Genomic DNA, 15347 nt, shown 5'->3' on the forward strand with positions numbered 1-15347 from the left:
AGTATATAAATTCTATGAGTAATAGTGTTCTTTGAATGTGCAGAATTTTCAACATTTTTTGAAAAATTGGGTATGTAGTATATGTGTGGAATTTTGATTGTTCTTCTAAATTTATGTACTTTGAACATACAAAATTATACAAATTCTTTGAATAATAATTTTCGTTGAATGCATAGAATTCAAAACATTTTTTCAAAAATTATGTTCATTGAATGCACAGAATTCCGTACGTTTTTGGAAAAATTGCGTATTTCAAATGTACAAAATTATGTAAATTCTTTGAATAATAATGTTCGTTGATTTTGCAGAATTTTAATTATTTTTTGAAAAATTGTATACATTGAACGTTATGATTTTTTTACATTTTCAAAAGATCGTGTACTTTGAATATAGAGAAAATTATGTAAATTCTTTTTGATATAGTGTTCGTTGTATGTGTAGAATTTAAACTTTTTTTGAAAAATTGTTTACGTTGAACAAGCAAAATTTTGAGCGCACTTCAAAAAATTGCATATTTCGAACGTATAAAATTATGTAAATTCTCTTTGAGTAATAATATTCGTTAAATGCATAGAATTTTCAACATTTTTTGAAAAATTCTATATGTTGAACATGCAAAATTTTGAGCGTTCTTCTAAAAATTGAGTACTTTGAATGTACAAAATAATGTAAATTCTTTGTGTGATAGTGTTCGTTGAATGCATAGAATTTTTAATGTTTTTCGAAAATTGTGTACGTTTAATATGCTGAATTTTGATTTCTTCATAAAATTGCATAATTCGAATGTAAAAAAGTATGTAAATTCTTTAAGCATAATGTTCCTTGAATGTGTGGAATTTTCAACATTTTTTGAAAAATTGTGTACATTGGAAGCTCGGAATTTTGAGTGTTCTTCTGAAAATTACGTACTTTGAAAATATAAACAAAAACATGGGGTGCAAGAGAGTTTTTATGGAAAGACCATTGGTGAATATATATAGGTTTTGAAATTTTGATAATAGATTTTTTAATTGGAGCGAAATTTAAATTTCTAAAAGTTAGATACATGTTGCATAGTTGTTAAAATACTATTGTTACTTTTTTTTTTTTATGGGAATACTATTGTTACTTTATCTAAAGAAATTGATAAGAACAAATAAGTTGTCTCTATCATCTGAAATTTAGATGCATGTTGTATGTTTTGTTAAAACACTTATTGTTATTTTATCTAAAGAAATTAATAAAAACAAATAAGTTGTCGTCTCAATCTAAAAATTTGTTTTTATCCAAAATATTGCCGTAATTTAGTAAAATCAATTGACGCAACCACAGCTTCTAAGCCCAACTTTTATTATATAGCATGATATGATATGATATCTCCTCTTTCTCTCTCTTCAACTATGACCATTGAAAACAAATAATAAAGAAATAATGAAGAAAAAGTAAATAAAGAGATATGTGGTTCAACTTCCGCCTATACCAAAAATCGATTAGTGTCTTAGTTTAATGATAGAACTATTATCACGAGTGGACGTCATAGGTTGAAATTCTCTAAAAAAAAATTGGGTGTATTGTAAAGTGGGTTATTCAGTTAGTAGTTACGCATAATATACATGTAAAATACACATATGTACGTAATTTTGGGGAAAAAAAAATCATGTTTCCCGTTAGCTTTCTAATTGTACAGAAGTATGTGTCTTTTCGCATCTAATAGCATGAGAATTGGGGGTGTAAAAACCTCCTAGTTGCTATTTTAGCAACCAACAAGGCCAAATTGCCCCACATTCGGTGGTGGGCTTTTATTTTTTGTTACCAACTGTTCACAAGGATGTAAAACAAAAATATGACTTTAATTAGGAAAGAGAAATAAAAAGCCATTGAGATGGAAGAGAAGAGAGAGAAACCAAAATTTTTATATTATTTTAATGAGTTGTATCTAAAAATAGAAACTAGAATATTGGATGAGTTATAAAATGGAATGGTAAAATATTTAAAGTAGTTTTTTTTTTTTTTTTTTTTTTGTGAGTAAAATATAAAGTAGGTTTTAAAGATGTAAATAGACTTTTTTTTTTTTTTTTTTTTTTTGGTGGCATCTCCAGATGCTAGTGCTCTAAAAGTTTAATTTGCGCTTCAATTAGCTAATTACATTATGCCAGTTAGATATGAGTTTGTAGGATAAAAAAAAAATTGTTGTCTTTCATGGTAATAAAGACTAAACAGTAAACACACTTTAATTGCCCTATAGCTAAAAAACTCTAGAAGATAGGGTACCGTTTGGTATGGTTGTTTCAGAACTGTTGTTTGTTGTTTAAATTAGGGCTGTCTAGACCCAATCGGAGCCCGAAAACCCAGGAAAACCGCCCGACGCTGACCCGAACCGAAGGTCCACTCGGCTGGCAGCAGTTTTCCGTTCGCAAGAATCGACACCGATGGGTCGAGTGGCGGGTTTTCTTCTCCAAAACCTGAGCAACCCGAACCCAACTGGAGCTATTGAAAAATCTGGCCAAATCTTGCAAAAACAAGCCAGATTCAGGTAGATCTAGTGGGATTTAGCCAGATCCAACCAAATCCCAACAATTTTTTGCAAAAAAAATTAGATTTTGGCGAAAAATGCAGATTTCGGCGACATTTTCCAGATTCTAGTGACTTTTTTTTTTTTCTCTTCAGATTTCAACGACTTTTTTTAAAAATTCCGGTGACTGACCAAACTGACCTACGCTCACCCCTCACCCGAAACCAACTTGACAAATTTTTCCGACGATCGGTTTCAAGTTCTCCGCTCTCTACCTGATGCTGATGGGTCGAGTTCAGGTTGGGTCCAAAACCAACCCGGCCTGACCCGTGGATAGCCTTAGTTTAAATGCCCAAACACGTGGGCCCTACACTAAGTTCTGTGTTTGGTAAGGTGTGTTGTTTAAATGGTGTTTGAGTTATGTTGTCACAAACATGTTACCGTTTGGTTGAAATACATTAGGCCCACCTAAAGTGACTACACCTCAATGTCTCTTCTCCCCCTCGCCATCTGTCCTTTCTGAGTCTCTACCCTCTCATTCTTCCTGAAGCTCACTTCTTCTCTCCCTCTTCCACAACGGCAATCCCATCACCATTGAGTAGCTAACCCTTCATTAATCCCACCCACCCACCCGCGTCCTTCATTACTTATCCCCAACGACCACCTGAAAGCTATCATAAATCCAAAATCAAAGTTACCAAACCCCAAATTCACCAAAATTAATCCGAAATTCATACGGCTTGATTCATCTCCTTAGCCACCATATTTACTCAGCCAATCCAGCCACGCCTTAATCACTATTCTGGGCAAGATTTTTTCAAACAAGTATCAAACTTATCTCAAATCAAATTAAGCTCCCTTACACAGCGCATCTACCATTGCCACGGTATATTATGGAGTATGCAGACACAACGTCTTCCTCCTCAGTCATTCCACCATATTCATCCTCCTCCAATGCAGTCCCTTCACCTACGATAAGAGTTTAATTTTGCAGTTCAATTCAATGTTGAATTTTGTTGTTGCATTTATTCTTAGTTGCTGTTGAACAATCCTTCATCCACGGTGTTCACATTTCTTCACAATTACTATTGATTTTTGCTCTTGATTTTGGATATGATTTCCTCCATGCCCATCTAACTAAAGCTAAGTATGGTTTTGAAAATGGGCTTTTTGAAGCACAATAGGGTTTAGGAAAATGGGCTTTTCAGAAATCATTTATAAAGGTCTAAAGTGTATATTTGATTTCATATAAATCATTTATAATTGTGAATTTTGTTTTGTTTCGCCCATGCTGTATGTTACTTGTCTTCACTGCAATCTTTTTTATATATACTTGTAATAACTTGTTTGAGTTAATCGATAAATGTGTTGCTCTAGTTGTATCTGAACTTAATACATAATGCTACAACATGTTTGGTAGTTTTTCTATGCAAAGGACCATTTTCCTATTCAGCAGTTACTAGTATTGGTGAGGATTAGGTTCAAGTATGAGAAATCATAAAAGTAATTTAGGAAATCAGAAACCTTGAATTTATTGGGAGATTATGTATACTCTGTGTTGCATAATATCCATGTTAGTGGATATTTCTTGGTTAAGTGTGTATCTTTTATTAGATGACTGCATCAATTGATGCTGAGGATTGGAAGTTATGGCCTCCTCCCATTGAGAAGCACTTCATAGATGTTTTGGTTGAAGAAGAAGCCAAAGAGAACATGCCTAGTGGCTAATTTAAAAAAAGGGTTTGGATAGTTGTCTAAAACGAGTTCAATCGATGAGACAGAAAAACCTATCACAAAGATCAATCACGCCAGAAATATTAAAAGTTAAAGCAAAGACACCAAGTTTTTTCCCAGCTAATCAGTTGAACCGGAATGGGATGAGATTTTGTCACTAACACAATCATAGGTAGTGACGTGGCTTGGGCATAGGCAACGACGGTGAGTGTTATAGGTTTGCTTTATAATTTCCATGCCATTGATTCATAGTATTCATATAAATAAATACCACGTGAATAATCCCATATATACCACATCTGGATAGGCCAACCCTAAGTGCAAAGAGTTTCGTAAAAAGGGGATAGATCACTATGACCTACTAGGACAGTTGTTCAATGCAGGCATTGCAATTGGATTTCTACAAATTTCCTCCGCCCAACTAGCCCTTAACAGCGATGAGGAGCAAGAATGGGATGCCGCTTTCCTAACGCATGGAGTATACATTAATGTTGAACCCAATAATGGAGACGATGTGGAGGAGCTACCCACCCCAATTGCGGGGCAAGGCAGCAAGCATGCTGGAAAGCAGCCATCTCACTCAAAGACCTCAGTAGTGAATAAAAGGAAATGAGGGTCCACTGAATATATGACCGATGTTATCATGGAGTTCATAAACATGTCAAGGAAAAGGCATAGTAATAAGGATAGCGAGAGTCAAAAGGAAACTGTTGAATCTGCACCGGTGGGTGATAGGTTCTCAATGGACAAAGCTGTCACAATTCTTAACAATATTGAAAATGTTGACGATTACACCATGTTCAAGGTCCTTAATGAACTCCATAAGCCTGATAGTAAGGTTGCTTTCATCATGTTGAGGTCGGATAGAAGAAGGGGCTGGATGGATTTAGTAAGTAGTTTAACGTAGGGGACTTGGTTAAGGAAAGGGGGTGAGTTTAGGCCGTTTTTTTGTGGGGTTGCAACTGCTGCTTCTATTCTTACGTAGTATTAGGCTAATTATCACTAGAACCATTTTTTGTTGTATTGGTTGTATGGTTTAGTGGGGTGACATTCTAGTTCGCTAAGGAACAATGATCTTACTATATGTGAACTTATTTTTAATGATAGTAGTACATTCTGGTTGTATACTTGAGCAATCTACTTCCCACTTTCTCATCTTCATGTTTTACAACAAAATAATCTATTTATACGAATCTTCTTCTTTATTTTCATATCCCATAACCCTAAAATTGGTATCTTTTCAAAGGTTGAATCCACTGGGGCTCGGTGGTTTCTCCCCATGGAGTGGTTTAAAGCATCTGGGTATCTCACAAAACACCTTTCACTAAATTGACATAGTTTTTCAATTAAAAGTATAAAGAAGGAAAACAACAATCTTGTTACAAAAACCCATTAAGAACCAAGGTCAAAGTGTTCTTCAAACCTAGATTTGCAACAAGCTCGTGGGTTTTCGGTGGTGAAGTGGGACCTTCTTCCCCTGGCTTTGGCGGCAAGCAAACCCTTGGTTGTTGTTGGATCATGGACTACTGACAGGAATCAACGAGATCCAACGGAAAGTGAAGCCTAGTTGCAGATCGTTGTCTGTGTCGATGGAGATGAGGAATGCGAAGTAAAGGAAAAAGTTGCGGATCTTCATCTACGTTGTTTGCCTTAGTTGCTACTCATGAAGGAATGAGAAGCTTTAGTGGCAAAAAAGGAAAAAGAAGGCCTCAGAAGCTCCAGACACTTGTCTTCTCTCTTGATATAATAAATTTAAATTTGTACCCGTTGTTTGCTTTTTAAAAAATAAATACACACATACCAAACACACAATTATTTTTCTAACACTAAAATATGTTATTTGAAATATGGTGTCAAACACATTTTTTTGCTTTATGAATACTATAAATACTATAAATACGTGTTTTTCACAACATTTTTTAAACCACATTTTTTACATCATTTTAAATAACGTTACTCAAACTCCTCTACCAAAAGGGCCTAGATTTAAGCTTACTTCAATATATGAAAAATAAAAAAAGCTATCAAAACATTAATTTTTTTTTCCATAAAAATTTACTTAAAATAAATTGTTAACCATTGCCCTAAATTAATCCGTTGACATTTTTCATTTTATATTATATGTAGGGTGGTGTGTTATGATATTTGAGAGATAAAAGTAAAACTGTAAAAGTTGATGGATAAAAAAATTAGAAAGTTAAAAAAAGTTTTTGAAAAAATTATCTTATTAACTCACGTTATGTGATAATTTCATTAAGTGATAATTTCATGGTGCAATATGTCTTCCACTCTTTTACCGTTTGCCCTTGAATCTCTTTTATTATCTATTATTATTATTATTATTATTATTATTATTATTATATTTATATCCCTTCTTATTAAATTTATTATTGTACAATGTATTTAATTACTTGTAATTTGTTAGTAAGTTTTATATTGATGGAATGAATAGTAAAAGTTTTATTAAAATCAGAATTAATATATTCAAGAAACAAATAGTTAGTGGGTTCAACTAAATAAACCGATAGCAAATATTTAAAAAAGATTATTATATTATTTTCATTTAGGTAAAGATCATTTATTTTGAATCTTCGAGTAGTTAGAACACTACTTGATACGTAATTCTATTATTATTTCCTTGATGGATATTAGTGTTATCATTGATTTATTTATTATTATTGAAATAATTTTCTTTATCAAATAGATTATTTCAAATTAAAATTTAGAGAATTTTCTATATGATTGTAATAGGTTGAATTAATGCATTTATCTCCAAAATATTGCATGACTAATATTTCTAAATTTTTATAACGAATTGTTAAATATAAACATGTTATAGTTCTTTCTCTGTTTTCGTAATTTTTAGTTAAAATTTTGAAATGTATTTTTTTTAAAAATATTGTGAATTTAACATTTCTCATCCATATACTTAACGTAACATCTTAGATGGTAAAATAACGATTGGTATGCAAATTCAGATGTAAATGTTAAAACTTTAAAACTTTTAGATAAACCGGGAAATTTAATTTAGGAAGCCGGGGGCATTTAAAATTAAATCGAAGTCACCATTTACCAAACATTAAGGAGTAGTACAAAAGTTTTTCACCAAAAAAAAAAAAAAAAGGAAAAAAAAGAAGAGTAGTACAAAAACATTTGACATTCCCTTCCCCCCACATACACATACACACACACACTCTCTCTCTCTCTGGTCCAAGTTGTCAAAACTCACCTCCAACCTGTTCCACACCTGTCTACCTTTGGCAGAGTAGCAGCATCAATCAGCAACAACAACGGAGCTTCTTCACACACACACTGTGATCGCCAATGCAGGTCGGTTATGTTATGCTCGTAATTTCAATTTTATTTATTTATTTAAAAAATATATATATTTATTTTAATTCTCTTGTTTATAAAAAAAATCAGACGAGAACGGTTCAAGTGAAGCATCTTTCAGATCTAGCTGGTGAGAGAGAGATTCACGAATTCTTTTCATTTTCCGGAGAAATCGAACACATTGAGATCCAACGGTATTTCGTTTTTATTATTTATTTATTTTTAGAAGAAGAAGGAACAACTAAACTATTCCAAATTTATACATCTGTTACTATTTTTGGCTGTTTAGAAAAAAGAAAAAGAAATGTGTGCAATATAAATAATTTGGGTTGCTTTTTTTTTTTGGGTTTTTGGGTGCAGTGAGTCCTCCGGGAAGCAATCAAAGACAGCATTTGTGACATTCAAAGACCCTAAAGCCCTTGAAATTGCATTATTGTTATCGGTATGCACTGTCTAACTACACAACTCATTGCTTTTATTGTCTTCTTAATTTTCCTCAATGTCTTACTTGTTTTGTTTTGAAAAATTTAGTTCTAATTGAATTTAGAGTTTAGATTGGGTGTACCTGCTTTGTTCATTACTAAGACTTTGGATTTGTTACAATCAGTGCTTTTTTTTACTTTCAGATTTTGTGTGTATATACTTTAAGACAAATTTTGCAAACCAAATGATACCTATAATTAGTTTAAATGGAATCATTAAATGTGCACGATTTTTTTTTTTGAATAAATTAGTTTTGTCTCATTATTGGATGTTATGTACCATGTATAGTTTAAAATTACCTATAATGACTATGGATTCCAGCCAAAAATTTTCATGTATTTCTGTCTGGTACATATTCATATCTTTGTTTGGAGTTGGTATTAATAATTTAGGCCTAAGTTTCGTTTGGGGTGATATTGTTACAATGTGTGGACAGTTTCTCTAATACGCTTCATGCTTTTCATTATTTTAAGTTTTTAACTGTTAGTAGTGACTGTCAGTGTGTCACTATCCGATGGGTTTGGTGCAGAATTTGCACAACTTTTAATTTTTTAATTTTTTTGTTTTCTGTTTTTCCTGTTACAATGAGCTTGTGAAAAATATTATTTGTGCAATGAAATGAGCACGAAGGGTATTTGCCATGCTTGGTTGTCGTATTCCCCCTGAGATTCATAGTATCTTTTGTTGGATGGTATTAAGAAGCTTTAACAGAGATAGAATCTGCTCCAGGAACGCCTTTTTCTTTTCTAAGAAACACTGCCCTCAGATACTATTTTTGGATTTTGGACCACCCCCGAGTTGTTTTCCCCTAGGGTTATGCCACCTCCTATTTTACTCTCTCTTTAAGTATTTGTTGGGAGGAATTTTTTGGAAGGCAGGACCTTTATTATCTGTTCCCAGATGCACGTCTTTCACAAACCAATTGTATTTACTATTTAGGAGAATCATTTTAATTGTTCCTATAAAAAAAAAAGAATCATTTTAATTGTTGAAATGATTTTGCTTCTAGATTAGGGTATTTAGCCAAGCAGCTAACCAAGTTATTTGTCATAAATTTCCTTTTTTTGTAATTGTTGATGGCAATTCTTTTAAAAGCAGTGATACATAAGCGGTAGTTTCGATGGACATAAGCTATGATTCTGGGAGAAGCTTGTAACTCATTATGCCAGATTACATGCAGAGAATTGAAATAAGCTTTTGGTGTAGGATGTGTTTCTTGGTAACAAGAATAAGAAACAGAACAGAAAATCCCTATGATTCAACACCTAAAGGGTGCTGGTCAACAAAATCCCTATGCTTCAACACCTAAAGGGCGCTTGTCATCACCACCAAGCTTAACTCAAATCAAGAAAATATCCTTATTCCAAAATACATTGCCTCCATAATGTCTGCCTTCTACATAGGCCCCAGATTACAATCAACAATAAATGCAATGTAACCTCCTCAATTATAATAAAAATAGATCTTCAAATGGAAGTCAACTGGTAAAAGAAAAAGAAACAATCTGAAAATGAAATATGAAATTAAGGGTAGTACATCCCCACATATGGAAAAATCCCTGCCAATGCCGCACCGGCTTTGAGTTTTCCATTCATCCTCCTCATTGTCATCTTAGTTCCTTGTTTGTTGTTGTCATTTGTCTGTGTCCTGCATCATCCTCTACTTTTGTGGTTTGTTGTGTGTGTATGTGAACCAAAGCTAAGATAGTTGGTCCTAAGAAACTTAGCTTTTTGTCAAATAAGCAGTAGTTAAAATTTGATTTTAATCAATTTTAAAGAAAGATTGTTGTTATTTATTATACATCACACTGTCCAATTGTGTGAATAGCATTTCCCAAAATTTCTCTCTTTATGGATGTTTGATTCAAGGTAGTGAAATAGGCATTTTTGTTCTCTAGGAATTGAATTCCACTCTTTGTACTTCCTACTGCTATTATCCTAAATTTTCATCTAGAATATTATTTCCCCCCCTGTTGTGAGGGAAATGTGTGTTGGTTTGTTAACTTAACCCTAACACATAAAATATTATTTATATATAAAAGAATAAGTACAATGATTTTACTTTTGCCCCTAACTTATACCCATAACACTCCCCCTTAAGTTGGAGAGTATATATCATACAATCCTAGCTTGTTACATAATAAACCCAAACCCTTACATAAAGCTTTGGTAAAAATATCAGCAATTTGGACTCGTAGAAACATATGGAGTAGCAATTACACTATCTTCTACTTTCTCCCGATGAATATGACAATCTACTTCTATATGCTTGATTCGCTCATGGAACATAGGATTGGAGGCAACGTGAATAGATTATCACAATGCATGGTCATAGGCACCTTCACAACAAATTTTAATTCCTCAAGTAAATGTTTAACCCACATAAGCTCACATGATGTGTGTGCCATGGCTCTATTCTCAGCCTTTGCACTAGATCTGGCAACAATAGTCTATTTCTTACTTTTCCAAGTAATTAAGTTTCCTCCCAAAAAGGTGCAATACCCAGTAGTGGATTTTCTATATGAAGGTGATCCTGCCCAATCAGCATCAATATAGGCTTCTACCCGTATGTGACCGTTAGCTTTATACAAAAGACCACGGCCTAGATGTGCTTTAAGATACCTTACAATTCGAATATCTGCCTCCCAAATGTGGAAGATGAGGATTTTTCATATATTGGCTCAAAACACCAACTACAAATGATATTTCTGGGCAAGTAATTGTGAGATAATTTAGTTTACTAATCAGACGACGATATTTATTAGGATTAGATAATAGCTCCCCCCGATATTACTACTTTGCCCCTAACTTATACCCATAACACCCCCCTATTCTTATCTCATTCTGAAAATTAAATTAAATAAAGTGATTTAAAATTATGACATCAAATGTTAAGTTCTATTGCTATTCATCATAATTTCAAATTTGGAGCTATTGTTACTCTTTGTTTTGCAATCCAATTCCTAAATAAGTATTGCTTGCTTTAAGGCTTTATTAATTGTTTAGGACAACCCGTATGCACAAATTTAGCATATATCTGGCTGAGTGAAAATTTTGTATTTTGTGTTTCAGGGAGCAACAATAGTGGACCAGATTGTGAGTATAACTCAAGCTGACAACTATGTAGCAAAACGTGAGACACAGGTAAATTCATTGACAAGTTTTTCCAATTACTTTTCTGTCCTAAATTTTATATTCATTTAGCGCAATTCGTGCAGGAAGTAAAGCTGGTGGACGATGCCTTGTGTGTTACTCCTGCTGAAAACGCTTCAACTGTTGAGGTACGGAATAATGTCACATCTCACTTGCAGTAGTAATAGTGCTAATCAATCTCCAATGTCAAGAGTTCACCTTCAATTTTTCCTCCACGGCAATGCTAAGAGTTCACTCACGGTTTTTAATCCACTGTTGATTTGCTGCACATGCACCTATTTCAAGGGGGTGCAACACTTCTCAGTTGGATAGTGTCAATCAACAGAATGCTGAGGCTAAATTGGCCACCTTGGCTTTTACTAAGTCCATTGCTTGGAAGAAAGATCCTCTTAAACTATCTTTTTTTCTCTCTTACTATTTCTTCTCATTTCTATTTATTTTTTTATTAACCCAAATTTCAAATTTGAGTGATGCCAATTTTTTTTTAAAATGTGATGTGACCATATTTGTGCCTTACTAACTCTTCCCTTCAATACTTTCTCTCTTTTTCTTTTTTGAAGAATTTCTAACTATTTTTGTTAGAAATATATAATAAATATAATTTATTAGCATGGATATTGATGGACCCTATGCACTGTGTCAGGTTTTTGGAAGTATTAGATATGACTGCCATAGTGGCTCCTGTAATGATTTAGGATTGAATGCTTTTGAAACCTTAAACTATTCTCTAGTCAATAGTCGTTTACTTAAAAAAAAAAAAAAACCATTCTCTAGTCATTTGCTACCTATAATTATTCTCTTGGGATTGAAGGGCTTAGGGTGATCTTTGTCTGTTAGCAGGACAGCTCTAACCTTCCAAACAATGGAAGAATGTATGTGAATAGAGCACAGGATGTAGTTGCAAGTATGCTAGCAAAAGGATCAGCTATTGGACAAGATGCCATGAACAAGGCTAAAGCATTTGATGAGAAGCATCGGTTGACAGCTAGTGCATCAGAGAAGGTTGTTTCCTTTGACAGGAGAGTTAGGCTTACAGAGAAATTAACAGTTGGGATCTCTGTGGTCAATGAAAAAGTCAAGTCCGTCGATCAAAAGCTTCATGTGTCAGATAAAACGATGGCTGCAATATTTGCAGCAGAGAGGAGATTGAATGACACGGGATCAGCTGTTAAAACAAGCAGGTATAAATCTAACTCTTCAAATAAATATCATTTATGTTCTGGGTTGCAATTTCCAGCAGTTCTAGCAATTTAAGCTATTAGCTTGCTGATAAAGAGAGGGGGCAAGCATATTATTGCATCACACTTGCTATGGCTGCCATTTACATAATTTCCATTAATAATGCTAGTGAAAGAACAAGTCCATACATGTCAGTCAATTATGTTAGTGTAACTCATGTCATAGATCCAGCATTCCCTAGATAGCTTGGAAGAAAGATGCTGTAATATTCTTTAAAGAAGTTTCCTTCTAAACTCCTAATGCATCTTCTTTGATTGCATGAGTTTACAAATGTCTTCCTTTTTCTTCAAAAGAAAGACTTTTCCCTGAAGTTGCGTAGCAAACAATGCTTTTTATTTGTTTGAGCTCATTAAGTTGCATTCTCTAATTCATTCAAGTTCTGGCTTCCAAGTATCATGAATATATATTAACTTTGTGCAGTTTCTTCTCCTTCAGTGTATTTGGACTAGCTTTATGAGTAGTTAGTTTTGTTCCAGTATTGATTTTTCACTTGAAAAAAAAAAAAAGGAAAAAAAAGAAAAACAGAAAGAAAATAGATATTTATAGTTGGGTTTGAAACATCAGTGCAAAGCATAGTTCTATTTCTCAGTCTTTCTGACTTGCTAGTTGCCCCTATGGAACCAAAGGTCAAAAAGATTGAGAAAATCTATTCACAACCACTAATAAAGAATTCCTCAAAAAGTTAAGGATTAGTACTCCTTCATAGAAATTGAATGGATTCAACCTGCTACCTTTATGAGGAAGGTAATAAAAAAAAGAAAGAGGATGATTTATTCTTTCTTTTATAACTTAGGAACCATGTAAAGTCTCATGCATGCTTTTGAATGAGAGAAAAAAAGTATTTATGATAGTATGAAAAAGTCTCAGGCATGACTTTTTGAGTATTTCCATTTTCTTGCAAACTCATTTCTAATTATGATAATAGAATGAAAATAACTTTAGTCATGAACTATTTTTTGGTGCTGGATAGGTATGTTACTGCCGGAGCAGCCTGGTTCAATGGTGCTTTTAGTAAGGTGGCAAAGGCAGGGCATGTTGCAGGTACAAAAACGAGAGAGAAGTTCCATTTGGCGGTGTCAAACTTGACCACAAAGGTAGATTCTTAACCTTTCTATATTTGCTTAATTATGATAAGTGATTAATGGAATAGTAAGTGAAAATGAAATTATGTTACAGGCATGGATTTAACCTTACCTCATAGGGCCATGAAATCATGGTGTCCTGTATGTTTGACTTGAAAGATATCACCGTCACCTTTTTGTATCCAGTGTTTAAGAAATTTCAGAAAAATGGTGCCTATAAATTTAATTGTAAATCAATTGCAATCTTTGGAAACTTTTTGATTATCATGTTAGGCATATTATGTATCTTTTAAACAAGACATATGTTCCTATGTCCTATAAAATAGTATATAGTCCTAGTGCTTGTTTTCTCCTCTCCTTTAGGGGTGGAGGGAGAGGGTGGAAAGGAATGTAATGGAAAGAATCTTTTTAGTATATTCCTTCCATTCCCTTGTTTTGGAGGTTAAGTAGGAGGGAAATAGAAAAATTGTTTCTTTCTTTGGAAGTTTATTTAGGAGCGAATAGAATGATAGGACAGAAAATTCTCACTCCTTTTCGCTCCAAAGCCCAATTTTTCATTCCCCAAAATTGGGAGGAATTGAATGGAGTTTAATAAAAACTCTGATCGAAATGTCCATAATGGCTGTTTATAGTTACAAATTTCCTATACTACCCAATTATTATTGTTTGCCTCAATTTTCCTAGTCATACTTCATTATTTTTTGTATACCTCAGTTTTTGTAACTGAGTCTTGTTGGCTAGCACTAAATGAGCGCTATACTTTTAATAGTAATATTACAAATAACTTCTTGTTATCAAACAATTATTTTCCGTTCCTTCTCATGGTATTCCTAAACATGAGTACTAACTTCTTCTTCTTCTTTTCTTTTTATTTATTTATTTATTTTTAAACATCCAAAGAAGTTGAATTCTATTTCATTTCATTCTTTTTTTATTTACTTATTCCATTCATGAATCATAACAGTCCAAACATTTAGACTTTGTTACCTGCTAGTTCATCTAGACCCTTCCCTCCCTTAAATGCAGGAACCTCCAATTGCAGCTTAAACCAGGGACTTGGTGTTGAAGACAGTAGTTGGATTTTGATAATGAATGCATTGCCATGTTGCTCTATCACCAATTAAGGTATTGGGATAGTTTTTTTTTTTTTTTTTGGGGGGGGGGGGGGGGGGGGGGGTGCTGCATTGGAATTTAAGTTGGGTCGCCGGCTTGGTGTAGAGAATGTGTGATGTGTGAGTGTAGTTATGTATTTCAATATTTTTGTATTTGTTATATTCTTTTACAATGACAACATCATTCTCGCTGGGAATGATTATTCTCTTTAATTCGATTTCATCAAGAAGCTTTAACTATCGTTGTAAATTTTGCAATTGTTACATTACTTTAAAGTTAAAAAGAATTAAAACTGTGGCAGAATGTTTCTTTCTTTCTTTTTTTTGCCACTAGACTTCATTTCTCCCTTCTTTTTTTGTTTTTTGGGGTTTTTTATTTTATTTTTATATTTTTTTAACCTTTAGAGTTTCGAACGATCTAGTATTGAAGCTTAAATCTTTAGGACAAGATACAGGTGAAACTTAAAAATCCAAAAGGAGTATGATTGGCACTTTTAATCATCCCCTTTCGCTTCTGATTTCCTTTTCTTCTTTTTCTTTACATTGAAAGTTTTTGTAAGGGAAGTGGAAAAAGAAACAGGATTGAGCCCTAGGGAAATTACCTTAATATGGAACATGGGAAACAAGCTATCTTTGATAGTAGGAAAGTTTTGGAAATGTCAATGGAAGCAAAGGAGCTATGAGAAACGAATTGAAGGTGACAGTAATTGGGTTGGTTTGA

The 15347-nt window shown here is 33.4% G+C and overlaps 1 protein-coding gene across 2 annotated transcripts; it reads left to right on the forward strand.

Annotated features, from left to right (window-relative positions):
* The first annotated feature begins 7352 nt into the window (after positions 1–7352).
* LOC126693066 (binding partner of ACD11 1) lies at positions 7353–14876 on the forward strand. 2 transcript variants are annotated; one of them, XM_050388928.1, is made up of 8 exons: positions 7353–7555; positions 7649–7752; positions 7919–8000; positions 11113–11184; positions 11259–11321; positions 12031–12374; positions 13403–13526; positions 14541–14876. In XM_050388928.1, exons 1-8 carry the CDS (start codon positions 7550–7552, stop codon positions 14559–14561), a joined length of 816 nt encoding a protein of 271 aa, XP_050244885.1. In that variant the 5' UTR covers positions 7353–7549; the 3' UTR covers positions 14562–14876. The 2 variants fall into 2 exon arrangements, with proteins under 2 accessions (XP_050244885.1, XP_050244886.1); XM_050388929.1 differs by having other exon boundaries at positions 12034–12374.
* Positions 14877–15347: the final 471 nt, after the last annotated feature.

The sequence above is a fragment of the Quercus robur genome, chromosome 7 (genome assembly GCF_932294415.1).
Source record: "Quercus robur chromosome 7, dhQueRobu3.1, whole genome shotgun sequence".
Lineage (NCBI taxonomy): Eukaryota > Viridiplantae > Streptophyta > Magnoliopsida > Fagales > Fagaceae > Quercus > Quercus robur.